The 21,569-nt window shown below is 45.5% G+C and overlaps 1 protein-coding gene across 1 annotated transcript in view; it reads right to left on the bottom strand.

Annotated features, from left to right (window-relative positions):
• The window catches only part of LOC144692165 (vitellogenin-like), a 102,003-nt gene that overhangs the window by 48,985 nt on the left and 31,449 nt on the right, over positions 1-21,569 (bottom strand). The window contains exons 9-15 of the mRNA XM_078560683.1: positions 19,274-19,439; positions 14,626-14,751; positions 12,351-12,569; positions 10,017-10,234; positions 9,832-9,929; positions 2,990-3,114; positions 2,806-2,886 (exon numbers count right to left, since the gene is read on the bottom strand). Coding sequence (XP_078416809.1) covers positions 2,806-2,886; positions 2,990-3,114; positions 9,832-9,929; positions 10,017-10,234; positions 12,351-12,569; positions 14,626-14,751; positions 19,274-19,439 — 1,033 coding nt within the window. The remainder of the gene's footprint in view (positions 1-2,805; positions 2,887-2,989; positions 3,115-9,831; positions 9,930-10,016; positions 10,235-12,350; positions 12,570-14,625; positions 14,752-19,273; positions 19,440-21,569) is intronic.

Raw genomic sequence — 21,569 nt, 5'->3', positions numbered from 1 at the left:
TCTCATGAATGAATAAAAAAACGTTCATGCGAAAACTGCACCGTACCCTTCATCAAGCAGACTGGCCGAAAGGGTGGTTCAAATGTTCAAGGCAGGCATGGGAAAGCTAACTGGCCATTCCTTGGCAACCAAGCCAGTACGCTTTCTTTTTCATTACAGGACTGCTCCTCACACAACAACAGGTGTCACACCTGAGGGGTTGTTGTTGAAACGCTGTCTCAGGACGAGATTGAGCTTAATAAGGCCGAATTTAGAGGGGGAGGTGGAAAGAAATCAGGGAAGCCAGAAAACTAGACACGACTGGCATAGTCGCAAGAGGAATTTTACCGTGGGAGAGCCGGTATACGTGAAAAACTTCAGGGAAGGACCAAAGTGGTTACTGGGTGAAATAAGTGCAGTGACTGGACCTCTATTTTAATACATGGAGGTGGAAGGCCGGATCATCCGTAAACATATGGACCATTTAAGGAAGAGAGAGACAAGTCATCAAGGTTTGGTTCCACCAGTGATCATGACCGGGTCTGCGTTTCCTGTTGAGAATACTCAACCCAGGACTGACATGTCTGATGTTCCTGTAAGAGTTGAGGACACAGAACTGTAAGTGCCCACCGAAGCACCTGATGTTCAGGCAACTCCAGAAAAGGAGATTCCTGACAAAGAATCTGAAGTTGTGGAGCTGCGATGTTCCACACATACCAGGAAATCACCTGAAAGACTGAACTTGTAAATTCCTTACTCAGTGTAAACATTATGCTGTCTTGAAAAATATGTACTTGTAAATATCATATATATAGCTGAGCAAAAGGGGGAGGAATGTAGTAACTATGGTTTTATTTAGTGTGTAATGTACCTTTAAGAATAGTACTTGTTAGGCAAGATCACATGATCTGCAGTAAGCAACAGGAGAGTAGCGTGGGCTACCTTAGCAGTCAGTATGGAGATAGAGTTGGAGTTGAAAGCACATGTGTAGTTACTGCTGAGTATATTGTAAATAAACTTAAAGTTTCCACCCAAGAAGTGTCTGCAGATCAACTCTATCATTAATAGCACAACTCGGCCACCCTGCAACACCCTCCAAGTCACATACCATCCTAACTTGGACATAAAGTCCCTCGTTGTCACTGGGTCAAGATCCTGGAATGGCCCCTACCTAAAGGCATTAGGAATATCTGCAGCACGTGGACTGCAGCAGTTGAAGAATGATCACCATGACCCTCTCAGGGCAACTAGGATGGGTCTTATTAGGGATGCCCAAATCTGAAAATCAATTAACAAATTATACTGTGGGAGAAGAGAGCATTTGATGTTATAATTTCAAAAGGGCATGGGTTTGAGAATCACATTATAGCAGCGCTGTGAATGTGGTCGCTGCTCATGTTGAATAAGTCTATGCTGGGAGCTCAGGCTTGGTGAGTTTACTTTCCAACCTATAGTGAAATCCACAGCTATTATCGGACAATCAGCTATTCTTTATTTTGATCTGGTGCGTGACTCTGATTTTCAGTTTTTTTTCTTTCATGGGATGTGGTCATCGCTGGCCAGACCAGCATTTATTGCCCATTCCCAATTGCCCTTGAGAAGGTGGTGGTGAGCTGCCTTCTTGAACTGCTGCAGTCCATGTGGTTTAGGTACACCCACTGTGCTGTAAGGGAGGGAGTTCCAGTGACAGTGAATGACGATATAGTCCCAAGTCAGGATGGTGTGTGGTTTAGAGGGGAATTTGCAGGTGGTGGAGTTCCTGCATACACCTGCTGCCCTTGTCATTCTAGGTGGCAGAGGTCATGGGTTTGGAAGGTGCTGTTGAAGGAGCCATGTAGATGGTACATGCTACTGCCACCGTGTGCCAGTGAATATTGAAGTTGGTGGACGGGGTGCCAATCAAGCAGGCTGCTTTTCGCTGGATGGTGTCGGGCTTCTTGAGTGTTGTTGGAGACTTACTTATCCAGGCAAGTGGAGAGTATTCCATCACACTCCTGACTTGGAGATGACGGACAGGCTGTGTGGAGGCAGAAAGTGAATTATCTGCTGCAGGATTCCTAGCCTCTGACCTGCTCTTGTAGCCACAGTATTTATATGGCTAGTCCAGTTCAATGATAGCCCCCATGATGTTTATAGTAGGGGATTCAGCGATGGTAATGCCAATGCTGGCGCAGACGATGGACAGTTTGGTCATCATGAAGAATAAGGAAGACTTGCATTTATGCAGCATCTTTCATGATCTTAGGACCTCCCAAAGCAACAAGTTAAATGCTTTTTGAAGTGCCATCTCTGTTGCAATCTAGGAAACACAGCAGTTGATTTGCGCACAGCCGTCTCCCACAAATAGGAACAATGTTATGATGGCCAGTTAATCTGTTTTTTGTGATATTGGATGAGGGATAAATGTTGGCCGGGACAATGGGATCTTTTACACCTACCTGAAAGGACATGTAGGACCTTGGTTAAATGTCTCATCTCATCAGAAAACAGATTGCAGTACATTAAAACATTGCTGTGTAATCCCCACATCCCTTGGTGTGTAAGTGCAGCTTGAACAACACAAATGAGAATCCCTGTCATTGATCATCAAGTAGTGTCCCTTCACAGAAAGTGTATAAGTGTGGACATTGCATTATTGCAGGATTGTGTATGATTGCAATGGCCCTTTTAGTTGAAAAGCCTCAGAACCCAATGTCATAGAAGCCACACCCGAACAATGGACAGACGCTTGAGTGAGGTACCAGATGCTGAGCAGAGGAAGATACGTTAGCAACAGCCTTCAGGGTAGGAGGGGAAGAAAATGGAGATAAAAGGAATTGTCCTAACCTTCCTCATTATATGTTCATTCCTTGGTGTCCTCTGGTGGGGTTGACTTTTTTTCCATTGTCCCTCTGTATGGATACCGATCTTTACAAAACAAGCACAGGGTTATTATGTTTAGAAACTGTAACATTTAGTGAAATAGAAGCAGGCGGTACTCTCTTTTATAGGTATTTCATGGTCAAGTTACCTCCAGAAAATCTGAGGAGACTCCAAGGCCATAAACTTTGAAGTTGGCTACGGCTGTAGTTGGCAGAATACCCTCTGACTTCTTTATTAAGTAAACATTGGCATCGATTCCAGCCAAAAGCTTATCTACAGGAACAATTTTAACACTCATTGTTCTGTTAACAACACCTCAATAAACAAATATTCGAACTCTTATTAAAATGCAGTCCTGTATATCTTAACAAATCATAGCAATTTCTATAGTGCCCCTCATGCACAGGACACCTTAAAGGTTTTGGGCAGTTTTAATTTCTCATCTCTAGTTGCCTCTTGGTTAACCATATAGAGTTGGACTACAACCACATGCAGACCAGAGGTAGTATGGATATCAATAAATCAGATTATGTCAATTCGGTAGCTTTCATGTTTAGTTTCCTGTGTCATTCTACAAATTCCCCGATTTATTGAAATAATTTTCACAATCTTGGGGCTGTTAAGCAACTAGGCATCAGTACCCATTCAAGCCGGAGAGAGAAAGGGTGGAATGAAATGCTACACTAAAGCTCCGTCTTCTCTCTCAGACAGAAGGTCCTATGACACCATTAGAAGCACATGGGAGTTCTGCCAGCTCCTAAAACAGATTATTTGGTCATGTCTCTCAATACTGAGTGTAAATTAGCTGCCATGTTTCCTACATTACGAGAGTGACTGCACCTCAAAAATGGCTGGAACGTGCTTTGGGACATTCTGAGGCTGTGAGAGGTGCTATATAAATGCAAGTTCCTTCCTTCAACATTTGGAATGGTGAAGTGTTTGAGGCAGAACCCCGACAATCATTTACGACAATCAGGAATGGGAGGGGTTTAGGCTCCTGGATATATATTGGAAATTTTCATCTGCTTGGGGAAAGAGCAGTTGAGTACTAATTGGATTGCTCTTTCAAAGAGTCAGCACAGGTACAATGGGCTGAATGGTCATCTTCAATTCTGCACGATTCTATTATTCCGGATGGATGAAATAAGAGTGACTGAATGGCCTCCCTCATCCGTGTGTCCATTTGCCCTGATCATACAGTAGAAGGATGCTTTGTAGACAGAAACAAGAGCAAACTGCAAATGTTGGAAATCTGAAACAGAATCACAGGATGCTCCTAAGCCCAGAGAAGGGTTTACACTTGAGGTGTTCACCTGCCTTATCTCATAACCAATGAAGATCGACCTGCTGTGTATTTCCAACATTTCCTGTCAGCTCTGCTTTGCTACGGGTGGGAGGGGGTTTTAAAAAAATATTCTTTCATAGGATGTGAGTGTCTTTGGCTAGATCAGCATTTGTTACCCATCCTTAATTGCCATTGAGTAGATGGTGACGAGATGCCTTCTTGAGCTGCTGCAGTCCATGTGGTGTAGGTACACCCACCATGCTGTTAGGAAGGGAGTTCCAGGATTTTGACCCAGCGATAGTGAAGAAACAACGATATATTTCCAAGTCAGGATGGTGTGTAACTTGGAGGGGAACTTGCAGGTGGTGGTGTTCCCATATGTCTGTTGCCCTTGTCCTTCTAGGTGGTAAAAGTGGCGGTTTGGAAGGTGCCAAGGTGAGCTGGTGCAGTGCACCTTGTAGATGGTACACACTGTTTTTACTGTGCCTCGGTGGTGGAGGGAGTGAATGTTAGTGGATGTGGTGCCAAGCAAGCGGGCTGCTTTTTCCTGGATGGCGTCAATTTTCTTGTGTGTTGATGGAGCTGCACTCACCCAGGCAAGTGGGGAGTATTCCATCACACTCCTGACTTGTGCCTTGTAGATTGTGGACAGGCTTTGGGGAGTCAGAAGTGAGTTACTTGTCGCAAAATTTGAGCCTGCTCTTGCAGTCACATTGTTTATATGGCTTGGTGCAGTTAAGTCTCTGGTCACTGGTAATCCCCAAGATATTGATGGTAGAGGATTCACTGATAGTAACGCTGTTAAATGTCAAGGGCAGATGGTTAGGTTTTCTCTAGTTGTCTGGCATTTGTGTGCTGGGAATGTTACTTGCTGCTTACCCCTCCTAGCCTGAATAGTGTCCAGGTCTTGCTGCATTTGGACATGGACTGCTTCAGTGTCTGAGGAGTTGTGAATGGTGCCGAACATTGTGCAATCATCAGTAAACATCCCCAGTTCTGACCTCATGATGGAGAGAAGGTCATTGATGAAGCAGCTGAAGATAGTTGGGCCTAGGACACTACCCTTTGGAACTCCTGCAGTAATGCCCTGGAGCTGAGATGATTGGCCCCCAACGACCACAACCATCTTCCTTTGTGCTAGGTTTGGATCCAACCAGTGGAGAGTTTTACTCCGATTCCAACAGATTTCAGTTTTGCTTGGGTTCCTTGATGCCACGCTCAGTCAAATGCTGCCTTGATTTCAAGTCATGTTCACTTTACTTCTTGATGTCATCTCTTTCATCAATGTTTGAACAAAGGCTGTAATGAGATTGGTAGTTGAGTGGCCCTTGCAGAACCCAAAATAAGCATTGGTGAATGGGTCATTGCTGTGTAAGTGCCACTTGATAGCATTGTTGAGGCACCTTCCATCACTTTGCTGATTATTGAGGGTAGACTGATGGAGCAGTAATTAGCATGATCCTAACAGCACCGTGGGTGTACCTACACTACATGGACTGCAGCGGTTCAAGAAGGCAGCTCACCAGCACCTTCTCAAGGGCAATTAGGGATGCGCAACAAATGCTGGCCCAGCCAGCGAAGCCCACATCCCGAGTATGAATTTTTAAAAAAATTATCCTGCTTTTGGCGTACAGCATACCTGGGCAATTCTCCACATCTGCCAGTGTTGTACCTGTACTGGAACAGCTTAGCTAGGGGCGCAGCAAGTCCAGGAGCACAAATCTTCAGTACTATTGCTGGAATATTGTCAGGGTCCATTGCCTTTGAATTATCCAGTGCTTTCAGCCATTTCTTGATAGCACATTGAGTGAATTGAATTGGCTGAAGAACTGGCATCTATGGCTTCAGGGACCTCAGGAGGAGAGGGTTATTTGTGGAACCTCCTTCACCTGTTATTTAGTTGTCCACTACCCTTCACGACTGGGTGTGGCAGGACTGCAGAGCTTAGATCTGATCACTTGGTTGTGGGATCACTTAGTGCTATCTATCACATGCTGCTTCCGTTGTTTGGCAAGTAGTCCTGTGCTGTAGCTTCACCAGCATTTTTAGGTGTGCCTGGTGCTGCTCCTGGCATGCTCTCCTGCAATCTTCATTGAACCAGGATTAGTCCCTTAGTTTGATGGTAATGGTAGAGTGAGTGATATGCCAGACCATGAGGTTACAATTCCAACATTGTGGAATACAATTCCACTGCTGCTGATGGCCCACATCACCTCATGGATGCCGAGTTATGAGCTGCTAGATTTGTTCTGAATCAATCCCATTTAGCATGGTGGTTAGTGTTGCTGGGAGAGAATATAGCCAGGGATGGTGATGGGGGTATACGGGACATTGTCTGTAAAGTATGATTCGGTGAACATTGTTAATGGTTCATTGATAATGTTGTTAAAGATACACAAGTGATAGGCATTGTTTGATTAAGTACTGGGGTCATATGTAAAGAGAGTCAGCTGGGGCACTGAGTTAGTAATTAGGAGGCAGAGATCTATAAGGCTGCATCCTGTGAATAAACCTACTATCAAGGAAAATAATTGTTGTGTTTTGTACTTCACCATCTGGCTTGGTATCATTTAACATGGTAGCAGAGAATGGTTGCCTAAAAGTGAAGATTAGAAACTAAGAATAATTTTTTTCTGATAAAAGACTGTAACTGGAATTACTTTTGAGAAGAATAGCTAAAACCAAGTGTAAAGTGCCAGGGTTTAATTTTCCACTGATATTCTCTGAATCTGAACCTAATGGCCAATGGAGAAATGAAGCCAATATATGGACACGGGTTACATCCTTAACAAAGAGAAAACTAAACATGGCTTTGGCACTGTCACTTCTTAACGAAAGCAGGATAAGGCGCAAAGTGTTTTTGGAGCTAGAGGCTCATCTGTTGGACACTGAGGAAGGTTTGGATAATATTTATAAGAAAGATGATCTGTTAGATGCATGCAAGGCATGGTCAGCCTTTGGTACATTTAGAAGGATGGATAGTTGTTCCATGGAGGAATACATCATGGAATTTAACAGACTATGGCTGGGATTTTCTGGCTGTGGTGTGGCGGGTACCATCCTGGTGGATGTGGCAAGCCAGCCAAAGGCCCATTGACTTTGGCGGCACTGGAAAATCCCGCTGGTGGGCAGGACCAGAAAATTCCGCTACATGTCCCAGATTGCAGAAATTCTATTTGGAAATTTCTGGATCAGTGCTTGCTTTCAAATAGTTGGAATTGTGCTGAAGTGCCACATATGGATAGGCTCGTGGTCTTAACTGGAGTTGGATTCTCAGAAAGAGGCACGCATTGGATCAGGTGTCCGAGGCTTTAAAGAAGTTCCTGGGAAAGCAGGCATTTCCGTGAGCCTTCATGGCACCAATGGGACATTCGGCAGTGTGACCAAGTACGGAGGATTCAATGGTCGCGGCATTTCAAAACCGTTCAGATGTGAGGATATGATAACATCCCAGAAATAGCTGTAAATCAGGAATTGGTTGGGAGGGAGGAATTCCAGAAAATTACAATCACCAAGGAAGTAGTACTGAGCAAATTATTAGAGTTGCGGGCTGACAAGTCCCTGGGTCTTGATGCTCTTCATCCTAGGGTCTTAAAAGGAGTGGCTAGTGAGATAGTTGATGCGTTGGTTTTAATTTTCCAAAATTCCCTAGATTCGGGAAAGGCTCCATTAGATTGCAAAATAGCAAAGATAACTCCTTTATTCAAAAAGGGAGGGAGACAGAAAGCAGGAAACTATAGGCCAGATAGCTTAACATCCAGAAGCCATTAATAAAGATGTTATAGCAGGGCACTTAGAAAAAATTCAAGGTAATCAGGCAGATCTAACATGATTTTGTGGAAGGGAGATCACGTCTCTAACCGATTTATTGGAGTTCTTTGAGGGAGTCGCATGTGCTGTGGATAGAGGGAAACTGGTGGATGTACTGTACTTAGATTTTCAGAAGATATTTGATAAGGTGCCACATCAAAGGTTATTGCAGAAAATAAGTCCCAACACTGATCCCTGTGGCACACCACTTATTACATCTTGCCAACCGGAAAATGACCCATTTATGCATGCTCCCTGTTTCCTGTTAGCTAATCGATCTTCTACCCGTGCCAATATGTTATCCCCACACCATGAGCTTTTAAGACAGAGATGAGGAATTTTATTTTTCTCAGAGGGTCGTGAGTCTTTGGAACGCTCTTCCTCAAAAGGCGGTGGAGGCAGAGTCTTTGAATATTTTTAAGACAGCGCTAGATAGGTTATTGACATGCATGAGGTGGGGTGAAAGGTTATCGTGGGTAGGCAGGAATGTGGAGTAGAGTTAAAATCAGATCAGCCAGGCAGTTATTGAATGGCCGAGAAAGCTCAAGGGGCCCAGTGGCCCACTCCTGCTGCTAACTGGTACGTTCAAGAGCTTGGGGCAGGATTTTCAGATCGGGCGTGCGGGCGCGATGGGTGAGCCCGAGAGCGGCCGGGAACAGATGGCCACCCGTAATCGGCCCCCAACCGCAATTTCATGCCGGCTGGTCAACTAACTGACCAGCACGAAGCACATGCTGAAATGCTCAGCGCTGCCGGGGTAGGGGGCGGGAGGAGGGTGGGCACTGATGTAAACGTGGGCGCGGGGGGAGCACTGAATGAAAGCTCTTTGTGCGCAGAGAGCTGAAGACTTCAAAACAATTCAATAAAGATTTTAAAATCTGGAAAAATATGTCCATGCATCAGAATCAGTCACTCGAACATAATACACGATGAAAATTCTGCCCATATATTTTTTTATTTGATAACGGAAACCTCGTCCCGCCCTTGGATGAGGTTTCATCAAAAACGCAAAGCCCGCCTGGCAGATTCGCCCGTCCGCCGACCGTAAGGTTGGACGGACCACGAAAAATCGGGGACAATTGGAACCTCAACAAATTTAATTGTCTTCTTAACTGTCGGCGGGCACGCTTCTGACACTGGTTGCGCGCCCACTGACTGAAATGTTGCCCGAGATGGCATTGGGATGCTCACCTGACGTCATTTTGTGCCCGATGGGGGTCGGGTGTGTGCCCACACCTCGACTTCAAAATTCTGCCCAGGGAGCACTTTGTGGACACTTAAGGGTGGGATTTTCCAGTCTCACCCACCACCGAGATTGACTGATCCCCCCCGCTGAAAGTCAATGAATGGACTTTCGGCTGGGCCCTGGAATCTCCTTCGGCAGGTGCCACCACGACGGGGCCGAGAAATCCCGGCCCAAGAATAATATTGTAACAGCGGAAAAAAGACATACATTTTTTTATAAGCACTTTTCACGGCCGCAGGACAGTGCCAAAGCACTTTACACATAATGCGGAATCTTTTTGAAGTGTATGTAATGTAAGAGACTGTTGTAGAAATCATGGCAGTCAATTTGAACACAGCAAACTCCCACAAAGAGCTACTTGATAATAACCAGATCATCAGCTTTTGTGATATTGATTCAGGGATAAATATTGACCAGGAGATTGGGAGAACCCCCCTGCCTCTTATTTGAAATAGTGACCTGAGAGGGCAAACAGGACCTTGGTTTAGTGCCTTCTCTGAAAGTCAGTACCTCTGACAGTACAGCATTCCCTCCGTTGTGTCAGCTGGATGTGTTGGCCTGAATTATAATTTATTTTCCCTTTCGTTCCCTATTCCATCATTTGCAAGAAAAGGAAAAAGATATGAAACAATAGATTTTAGCTTCTTACCTTTAAATGCTCCAAAATGCAAACCTTTGCTGTACCGATAACTGAGTGTGCTGCACTTTTGGTTCAAACGTTTGATGGCGAGGTTGCAGCTAGCGGCCCTGTGAAAAGCAGTTGTGTTAGCAGGGAAGCTCTTGCTTTAATGGGTCAAGTTACAGTGCAATGGTCCATGGCTTCTTTATACTCACAGCGACTGGAGTTCGGGTACCGAGGATCCTGCTAGAGATTTCATGTAGGAATAACCAAAACTGGTCACTTGCAAGTTGGTCTCTCTGACCAGTGAGTCAGTAACTGATGCAATTAAAGCCAAGGATGGCTTGGTTTCCATCAAGACAATGAAAGCCCTCATTCGTAATTCAGCGTTGATTCGTTTGTTCATGAATAACTGAAGAGTGATGGCTTGTACCTGTCCAAGAGATGGCAGCTCAGTTGGGTCTGATGTACAGACATGCAACCTTGATTGTACAGGTGGAACGAAATAGAAGGACCTGCATTTACATAGTGCCTTTCTCTCAGCAGGATGTCCCAAAGAACTTCACAGCCAATTTAGTACGTCTTTAAGTGCATTCACTGCTGTCATGCAGTAAATGCGGCAGCCACATTTACACACAGCAAGATCCCACAAGCAGCAATGAACCAGTTTTTATTCAGTGATGCTGGTTGAGGGATAAATATTGGCTAGGGCACCAGGGAAACCTCTCCCCCCCCCCCCCTCCCCACCGTTCTTCTTTGAAGTTGTGTCATGGTGTCTTTTATGCCCACCTGAGAGAACAGGGGTCTCTGTTTAATGTCGTATCCAAAGCTCTGACAATGAGCACACTCTCAGCACAAAGAAGGCCATAAGCATGAGCTCTGACAGCAGAGGACACGGTTCATTGAAGAAAGGTTCGCAAAACTTGGGCCTTGCCCTCTTTAGGATGGAGGCTGCCGTCTGGACCTGTTTTCAGGCTGAGACTTGATGCCCCAAGGGCATTGTACTCCTGAAGTGGGAGGCCCGAGGATTGATAGAAATTGGAAACTCGGGCCTAAAGTGTATTCTCAGGACCAGCTGCCGGCTCTACTAACTCGACTGATGTGAGGAACTGGTTTTGAGCAGCTTCCCTCAGCAGGAGGCTTTGGGTAAGTCACGGAATGGTGTGGTGATGGGAGAATGACGGGGGGGTGCAGTTTGTGTTGCTGCCATTGCCGCACCTGGCTTCATAGGAAGCTGTTTTTTCAGTTGATGGCTGCTGAAGGATCCTACGAGTGGTAGACCTGGTGCCAGCCTAGTGCGTTATAAGTCCAATTTGTCAGGAGGGTCCTTTAGAAGTTTTTAAGGGGAGGCGAGTGGTATTGTTGCTGGACCAGTGATCTAGAGACCCAGGGAAATGCTCTGCGGATCAGGGTTCAAATCCTGCCATGGCAGTTGGTGGAATTTGAATTTGAATCCAATAAAAATATGGAATTAAAAGTCAAATGATGACCCAAAAACCCCATTGTTGATTGTTGTAAAAACCCATCTGATTCACTAATGTCCCTTTAGGGAAGGAAATCTGTCGTCCTTACCTGGTCTGGCCTACATGTGACTCCAGACCCACAGCAATGTGGTTGACTGTTAAATGCCCTCTGAAATGGCCTAGTGAGCCCACTCAGCTCACCACTTTCCCAAGGGGCAACTAGGGATGGGCAATAAATGCTGGCCCAGCCAGCGAAGCCCACATCCCATGAGGCTGGAAAATGGTGATGTTTCCTTCCTTGGTACAAAAAAAAAGGCCACATGGATGAGCCCTGTAGACAGGTGACTTGATTTATTGGTAGCAAGTTTAGTCTAACATGGACCTTGCAGTCTTTGTGACAGGGATTAGTCTGGGCTCTCTATCAGGCTCGAAATCGGCCCCAGGGGGGCAATACTCACTCCTGATGCGGGGGAGGGGGGTTGGTGTCTGAGGATTGATAGAATGTTCCATACCTCTGTGGTTGCTCTAAACAACAACAAGTTGCATTTATATGGTGCCTTCAAAGCATCCCAAGGTGCTTCATAGGAGTGATATCAAACAAAATTTGATGACAAGCCACATGAGGAAATATTAGGGCCAATGATCTGAATATATACATGATGAAAAGTTTTAAGGAGCATCTTAAAGGAGGAAAGAGGGGTAGAGAGGAGGAGAAATGAAGAGATTTAAGCAGGAAGTTCCAAAGCTTTGGGCCTTAGCAGCTGAATACATGGTCGCTAATGGCAGAGGGATGAAAACTGAGGATGTTCAAGAGGCTAAAATCAGATGAGCTCAGCTATCTTGGAGGGTTGTAGGGCTGTTACATTGGTAACATTTTCCAGTTCTGATGAAAAGTCACCGATCTGAAATGTTAACTCTGCTTCTTTCACCATAGATGCTGCCTGACTTGTTGGGTATTTCCAGTATTTTCCATTTATGTAGCTGATCACAACTTCCTGGTTTGCCTTACTTTATGGTTTACCCCAGTCGGCTTTTCCGATCGCATTCAAAATGCACCCGGGGGCAGATTGGCCATTTTGGCCTCACCTTGCGCGGCTCCTTCTTGGCGATGTTGCGTAATGCCATCACGGCCTCCCCGTGGATTCTGCTTGTGACGCTGCTGGCGACATTCCCAAATCCCGGCAGGAGTTTCTGGATGCGCTTCAGACTCGCCACTTGCCCTGCATTGCCGATGGCTTTGAGGCCGAGGATTGTTTGCTCTTCACTGTCTCCGCTGCCAGCCTCAACAACGAGCTTGTGGAGTGGCTGCAAAGGACAGAACGTCAATGTGGAGAATAGAGAATGGCATCTATGATGCTTAGGACAAATTGCATAGACTAAGCTGGCTTCCCCTCCTCCAAAGGGGTGATCAAAATTGCGGAGTTGGAGATGACTAAAGAAGGTGATAAGATAGCTAGAGAAGAAAGTATCTCCTCTGGCGGGGAACATAAACTTAAAGTTAGAGCTGGGATGTTCAGAGGTGATGTCAGGGAGCACTTCAACACACAAAGAGTAGTCGAAATCTGGAACTCTGTCTCTCAAAAAGCTGTTGAGGCCTTGGGGTCAATGGAAAAATTTAAAAACCAGGTTCTTCTGGTCAGTTTAGAAAGCAAGACATGATTGAATGACAGAATAGGCTCGAGGGGCTGAATGGCCTCCCCCTCTATTCCTATGTTCTTAGTTTCTAATATTACAGTCCTCACCTTTTATGATGCTTACATTCACATGAATGTTATTTGAGTGTCTTGCATGATGGCCATTAGAATAGAATAGCACTATTACAGTAACAAGTATGTGGCTGATCACAACTGAATAAACTAAAGAGCGTTGCATGCAATGCAACCAGTTTCACTAAACTGCAGTCAGTGTTCAGTACACATCATAACCCCAAACCTCAAAGGGGCAGGCATATTTAAGGGATCTGGTTAGCTCAGTTGGCTAGTGTTGAACATAGGAACATAGGACTTGGGAGCAGGAGTAGGTCATTGGACCCTTCGAGTCTGCTCCGCCATTATGGCTGATCTGGTTGTGGTCTCAGCTCCACTTTCCTGTCTGCCCCCTCCCCCCCTATAACCCTTGTCTAAAAAAAAATGTTTCTAACTCAGCCTGGAACTTAAAGAGCCAGCCTTCGCTACCTTCTGGGGAAGAGAATTCCACACTCTGAGAGAGTAAAATGTCTCCTCATCTCTGTCTTAAAAGGAAGGTCTCTTGTTCTTAAACTATGTCCCCGAGTGGGGTTGATTACTGGTCAGGCTGAGGTAGATTGGGACTGGCTCCTCGTACTGCCCTTGGGAGTGGAAGACAGTGGCAAACCACCCCTGGGAAAAGCAACAGCCAAGGAAACAGCTCAGGGTGAAGCATCAGGAGACAGTAAGTCAAAGGGCTGCCGTCTGGCAGAGTGTATGTGAATGAATGAGAAGGATTTAAATATCCAAAAGGAAACTGAACGATAATGAGGTGCAATTTACGGATTGCTCTTGCATTTAGCGTATCTCACTAAGGCGTGTAAGTGCAGCTGTTTCTGCCTCAAATAAATTTTTAATTGGTAACTTTGAAATTGCCACTAATGCAAGTGGCCAATGGCTGTCTTTTTCTGCTTGATATAAGCGACTGCATGTTTTAGACATGCTGGAGACTACAGTTAGATCTGAAAGGTATTAGAATGTGGACTGTTGCCCGCCTGTTATGGAACCCTCCCGATGTCTGGTCGCCACATTACCAGAAGGATATGGAGGCGTTGGAGAGGGTGCAAGAGGAGGTTTACCAGGATGCTGCCTGGTCTGGAGGTTATGAGCTATGAGGAGAGGTTGGAGAAACTCGGATTGTTCTCACTAGAGCGATGGAGATTGAGGGGCGACTTGATAGAAGTTTACAAAATTATGAGTGGCATGGACAGAGTAGATAGTCAGAAGCTTTTTCCCAGGGTGGAAGACTCAATTACTAGAGGACATAGATTTAAGGTGAGAGGAGAAAACTTTAGAGGAGATGTGCGGGGCAAGTTTTTTACGCAGAGGGTAGTGAGTGTCTGGAATTTGCTGCCAGAGGAGGTGGTGGAAGCAGGTACGATAGTGGTGTTTAACAGGCAGCTTGACAAATACATGAATAGGATGGGAATAGAGGGATACGGACCCCGGAAGTGCAAAATGTTTTAGTTTGACAGGCAATATGATCGGCGCAGGCTTGGAGGGCCGAAGGGCCTGTTCCTGCGCTGTATTTTTCATTGTTCTTTGTTCTTTGTTCTTTGTTGTCTCTTCTATTGATCCGCTCCTATGAGTCATCATCCAGGTCAAAATCCACCACTATGTTTCTGATACTCACGTACCTGGAGGGCTTCATCAGGGCAAACCCGGAGAGTTGCGCAATATTTGTAGACCAACGTTCCATAAGCAAGCAACGTGACTCTGCGAAGGAAGGGGTCTCTCTGCATGTAAGGGCTGGACAGCAGAACCTTGGGTGGAAGCAGAAACATTTTGCTGTCATTTTATGAGAAACCGAAAATCACAATGGGCTGAATTCATTCGAAGGGTTGGTGGGGAACACATCCCTGCTGACTCCCACAGACCCAATGCCATATTACGCTCTAACAAGCATTGATTGGCATAAGGCGGGACTTCTGCCGCTCACTCTGGAGGAAGCCCTGTCCTGGAGCGTTGCCGGCCAATCTGATTGGGTGGCAGCTCTCCAGTCCCTCCAGGCACAGCATTTCAGTGGCTGGAAGAGGCACTGCAGGGAGCTGCCTGGCACTAAGTCCCAAGAACCGGAGGATAGTTGGTGGCAGGTGTCCCAGGACAGGGAGGGTAGGGAAGGCCTGGAGGGTCGCCAAGAGGGCGATTGGAGTCTTAAGTGAGCATATCAGGGGCTTAATAGGGGCAAGGGTGGGCTTCCCCTCTGAGGCCCTGCCTGTCCCTGCGTAAGATCACTATTAGGTCAGGGCGGGCAGGAACCCGGAGGGAATCCTGTCCATGCAATTTCAAGCTCTACCCCCCACCTCAGAACCCGCCGGGTGGGGGGTGGATGTTGGGGAGAGGGAGTGTAAAATTTTGGCCAATGTGTACTGAAGTACATGCAGACCTGGGATAAGGGGAAGGCTTCCGCAGCGCAAGCCTGTGAGTGAGGCACATGTGGAGGAGTAAGTGGGGGCAATGAACCATTTGGGTTTAGAATCCCCATTGATAACAGGGCCTGCGAGCTGGGGTGCACAATTTGTGGTCTGCACAAGGGCACCACAGGCGGAGGTAGGACTCCCTCCCTACCCTGCAAATCACTGCGTCCTCAGCCTCATAGGGACCTGATGTAATTTTGGAGGGAGCTGGCATTTTGAAGGGCAGAACTAGACCCCATTTAAAGTGGGGTGGGGGCATGGTGATGTCGAATGAGGGCAAGGGATGTGGGATGGAAGTGGGAAGGTGATATTCCTTTTTGATTTGTTTTATCTGAGGCCCTCCTGACAGAAGGGGCTACAACACCCCTGAAGCCAACCTGTTACATATTAGGTGTTCTGGTCCCATTTACTCCGGTTGGCTGGAAGACGTTGGTCGGTACAATTCCATCTTGCCCACAGCATCTTAGTTCAAGATTAATTTGTCAAGACCTAATGCTCTTCAAAATTTAAAAATAAATTGCTATAATACTTGGCGATAGAATCTTTCATCACTGCAGTGTGTCAGAAAACAGGCCAAAAGTAATGTTAAAATGAGACATTCTTTAAAAAGAAAGAAAAAAAGAAAGACTTGCATTTATATAGCACCTTTCACAACCACCGGACCTCTCAAAGCATGTTAAAGCCAGTCAGGTACCTTTGAAGCGTAGGCACTGTTGTAAATGTAGGGACCACGATAGCCAATTTGAGCACTCCAATAACCGGCAATGTGCTGATGAACAGATAACTGTTCTTAGTCATGTTGGGTGAGGGATAAATATTGGCCCCAGGACACCAGGGAAAAGTCCCCTGTTCTTATTTGAATAGTACCATGGGATCTTTTACATCCACCTGAGAGAGTAGATGGGGACCTGAGTTTAACGTTGCATCCAAAAGACAGCATTTCTGACATTGCAGCACTCCTTCAGCATGGCCTTGGCGATGTCAGCCTAGGTTTTGTGCTCAAGTATCTACAGTGGCATGTTGACTACTTCTAACTCAGAGGTGACATTGGCGCTAACCTGACATTTATTTAGTATATAGTATATATTTTTGTATATTTTCCAAAGTATATATTTGTATAAACGTATCACAACTACCAAAAAGGAAACTTCAACAAACAATTTTGAATCTTGTGGGTAGAAGTAAAACGGAGCAAAATGTAGGCAAATGTGAAATTGTCTATTTTGGCAGGAAGAATAAGAAAGTGTATTATCTAAATGGTGAGAGATTGCAGAGACAGCTAGCTTTACCTGTTTCTCAAAATTTCGAGATACCTTGCCCTTCCACCTGCTGCTCACCATGCAGCTTGATGCTGAAATAGGGCCTATCGAAGAAATCCTGCGGGATAATGGCCACCCTGGTCAGATCACTTCATGCTGTACATCACACAAACTTATGAACGGGTCTAAGGCTGTCACTTTCGGCCCTGAAAAGTGCCCAGTCTACCTCAGATTACCCTGGATAGGCAAGGTATCTCAAAAAATTTGAGCAATCGGTGAAGCTAGCTGTTTCGCGTTGCTACTATGTAGTAGCAACACGAGTGGTATTCACCCCTAACAGTGTTTTGCCGTCAAGCCAAAAAGACGTTCTGCCTATCACACAAATGAGTAATGTGGTATACGAATTTGAGAGCCAGTGTGATGCTAGGTATGTAGGCCGTATGTCCCAAAGACTGGCAGATCGTATCAAACAGCATGTCCCAGCCACTGTCCACAACGGGCAAGGTACAGACCCACCCAACCAGCCCATGCTTGGAAAACTCAAAACACTGTGTCCAACATTAGATGTGATTCCGCGATTGGACGACGTTTAATGAATTATCCTCAGTGTGCTAAGAATTGTGCTGACAATCAATTTAAGTTAGTCAGACGGGCTCGCAATTTGGTGCATTTGTGTGTACTGGAAGCTACATATATTAATACACAGAACCTGTTCTTTGCAGACAGAAAGAACATGTACACACATTACGCCTGTTTCAGCCAAACAAAATAAGTGACAGCCATTTGCTGGGGCAGTTCATCCCCCAGGGCAATGTCTTGACCAATCAGAGTCAAGTTGCCTAAGTTTAAATTTCAAATAATTCTTAGCAGTTAACTGTTAGTCACCATCAACTGGTGCAGTCTCCATGGCAATGCCTCTACCAGTCAGAGTTCACTTGCTAACCAATCGGCACTCTCTTCTCATACAGTAGAAATATGTTGTTTCCCCTGACATTGTTACTTTCTGGCCAATTGTCCTGAAGGAGTGCAAGACAAAAAGCTTTGACAAAATATGTCTCTTTTTTCAACAAAAAGCACTTTCTGGCATTCAGAGAAGCTGACTACCCTATTATGTCTGAAGAGACATTAACGACCTAGTGAGCTGCAGAAGACCAACTCCCAAGGGGATTATGCAAAGGCCATTTACATTTATTAAGCTAGGCCTGGCCAACGAAGACTGCCAGTCTGCTGGTTGAAACATTAACACTCTCAAGAATATACATCCTTTATCCAAGCCAAAGTGGAGAAGTGGGAGCCTAGCTGGGAGAACCAGTTTCCTGTCTGGCTGCACCACCAGTCAGTCTGACATCTCCCGTCTACCAAGCAGCAGCTCAGAAAAGGGCTCTGACCGGGTTTGAATGCCTGGCCCCTGTTTATGCTGCTTCTACTGGAACTTCTGTACCATCGCCTACAACACTAATTCACCTCTGCATGACCATGTCATTGTGGAAGTCATCTCTTCTGGAAAAGTAGATTATCCAGCATCAGTTTCAGCCTGCTGACCTCTGTGAAGGAATACACCATTGGACTTTGGATTCTGGACTGTGGACTCACATAAAACAATAGTTCTTATTTTCTCTGTGGTCTTTGCCTGTACCTCTTTCTTTTCTTTATCCCTCTGTTACTGCTTGGTTTCAAAAAGGGGGTGGGGATTGGGGGACATTGCGGGCCCTCCTCCTGCCTTTTGAGTGTGCGTAAAATAAACTAACCCTCCAAGTTTATCCTATCTCGTATTTGCTGTGGGGTTATTAATGGGAAATTAGGTCACACCAAAACCGAGGGGTTAGGAAATACACCACTGCTTATAAAGGGAGAAATCAAAATTCAAAAACACCTTTTGGTGGTGTGGCGGTGAGAAGAGAAATCAGGGCTGTTTAAATTAATCCCCCCCTCCCCGCCATCTGTAACAGAGTAATGAGCGAGTATACCATTATCAAATGTTTGTTGATTGAAACCAAGGCCCTATATTCATGTGGACATAATAAATTGTATGGCTCCGTCTGGAGAAGGTCAGGTAATTCTCTCAGTGACCTGGTCAACATTTCTCCACTAACTGATGCCACCAGCAACAAATTATCTGGTCATTCATCCCATTTACAACAGCTTGTGTTTACATAGTGCCTTTATAATGATAAGGTGTCCTAGGGCACTTCACAAGGTTGTAAACCAGGATAAAAAAAAACTGACACGTATCTAAAGAAGGAGACATGAGGTCAGGTGACCAGATGATCGATAAAGAGATACATTTTAAGGCATGTCCCAAAGGAGGTCGAGAGCTGCGAGATTTCCAAAGCTTAGGGCCTAGATGCCCGATGTCATGGTTGCTTTTGGGGTCTTGCTGTGCATGAACTGGCTGCTGCATGTGTCTACGTAACAGGAGTGAGTGCCCTTCAAAAACTGGTCAGTTGGTTGAGAAGCACACTGGGACTTGAAAAGGGGCTATCCAAAGAGCTAACAGAGAGTTTTACACAAATGTGTTAACCATTGCGGATGCTAAACTGCAGGCATACCTCTTTAACATCTTATTCTACGACGCACATCATTACACGATCAAAGAAGTGGGGACATACCGTCGCATTATCTACACCATGGCAGTCAGCTTTGATGGAATGTAGCACAAAAATCAGAGCCTTGGCTGCTTCCTCGCCTAGGAGTTCCCCCTGCTCAATTTTTGTTCGGATGAACTGAATTGCTTCCGGGGTTCCTGCAGTCGGTAAGGTATCCCAAATCCAGCGCCTAGTTTCAGAGCAAAAAAACAGAATAAGCACTGAGAACATAGGAACAGGAGAAGGCCATTCAGCCCCTTGAACCTGTTCCGCCATTCACACGACTAACCTATACCTTAATTCCATTTGCCCGCCTTGGTTCCATAGGCCCTAGTACCCTTGTCTAACAAAATCTATCAATCTCAGTTTTGAAATTTCCAATTGATCCCCAGCCTCAATAGCTTTTTCGTGGGGAGGGAGTTTCAGATTGTCGTTACTCTTTGTGTCAATGAATGGCTACGGAGATCACCCCTAAATTAGTTCCTCTGTGTGGTAATTTTTCTATGTTTTTATGTTGCTTATTTTAAGGAAATGCCCACTTATTCTAAACTCTCCCTACCAGAGGAAATAGTTTCTCTTGATCTATTCTATCAACCTTGAACATTTCAATAGGATCACCACTTAATCTTCTATACTTTAATACATTTTTCTTTATTCATTCATGGGATGTGGGCATCACTGGCAGGGCCAGCATTTGTTGCCCATCCCTAATTGCCCTTGAACTGAGTGTCTTGCCACACCATTTAAGAGGGCAGTTAAGAGTCAACCACATTGCAGTGGATCTGGAGTCACATGTAGGCCAGACCAGGTAAGGATGGCAGATTTCCTTCCCAAAAGGACATTAGTGAACCAGTTGAGGTTTTTTTTCACAACAATTGACAATGTTTTCATGCTCATTATTACTGAGACTAGCTTTTCAATTCCAGATTATTACTTGAATTCAAATTCCACCAGCTGCCATGATGATATTTGAATCCTTGTCCCCAGAATATTAGCCTGGGACTTTGAGATGACTAGTCTACTGACATTACCGCTACACCACCGTCATGCCTAGTCTATGCAACCTGTCCTCATAACCTGACCTTCTGTTATCCGGTGTAGTTCTGGTGAATCTGTGCTGCATCCCCTCCCAGCTCAAATATCCATTTCCTTCCTGCGGTGCCCAAAGCCTATTTTCTTTGGTCCGGAACTAAATGGCACAAGCCTCTAAAGTTGTCACTAAGAGAGTGAATGGAAGATTAGGAGAAATTTATTTAGTGTTGTTGGATTATGAGATGCTCCACCTTGGAATAATTGAATTAGGGATCTGTACATCTTTGAAAAGAAATGCAAATAAGTATTGGGAGCAGAGGAAGCTACAAAGCTATGAGGAGAGAGCCAGCTCATGGATTTCAGTCTGGCTTACTCTAGCAAAGAGCTATCACAGCATGATGGGGTGAATGGCCTCGAAGTGAGCTGTAAAGATCATTGTAGATTTTGGATGGGTATAAACACAAAATGGACTTTACAGATTCAGAGGATTTACAGAGCACTCATGGACAGCTGGGAGGACCTTTTCCCATGAGGGGGAGACTAGAACCAGAGGGCACAGTTTAAAAATGAGGGATCTCCCATTTAAGACTGAGATGAAGAGAATTTCTTTCTCTCAGAGGGTCGTTAATCTGTGGAATTCTCTTCCCCAGAGAGCAGTGGGTGCTGGATCTTTGAATATCGTCAAGTCTGAGTGAGGTAGATTTTTGATCTTCAAGGGTGTCAAGGATTATGGGGGGCAGACATGAAAGTGGAGTTGAGGCCGTAACCAGATCAGCCATGATCTTATTGAATGGCAGAGCAGGCTCGAGGGGCCGAATGGTCTACTCCTGCTCCTGATTCTTGTGTTCTTGCGACAGCCACAACTCTATGAATTAATCTCAGAGCCCAGCTTTCCTCCTGCAGCTGCAAAATCTGTGAACCTCCAATCATAGGAACTTGTCCAGAGTCTAAATTTGTCCCCAAGGCTCCATAATCCAACACCCACCACCCCCCCCCACCCACTTCCCCCCACCACCCACCTGACACCGCACCACCACCCCCCTCCCCTCACGTGAGGGGCCTGATCTCAAAATTTCTTACCTGTTCTTCAGGGACTAGAGCTGCTTCCCATCCCTCCACAACCCCCCACTATCACCCTTCCACACACCCCCTCCCCAGCATGAGCTGGGCACCCATCTGGAGGTGAATGCACTTGAGCTCACACTGCTTTCCAGTCAAGGTTGAGCCAGGAAGCAGGAATTCTCAGAATAAGGAGACCCCTCACCAACTTACAAGGTCAAATGCACAA

Source organism: Cetorhinus maximus, chromosome 17 (genome assembly GCF_964194155.1).
Source record: "Cetorhinus maximus chromosome 17, sCetMax3.hap1.1, whole genome shotgun sequence".
Lineage (NCBI taxonomy): Eukaryota > Metazoa > Chordata > Chondrichthyes > Lamniformes > Cetorhinidae > Cetorhinus > Cetorhinus maximus.
This window is presented reverse-complemented; position numbering and strand designations above follow the sequence as displayed.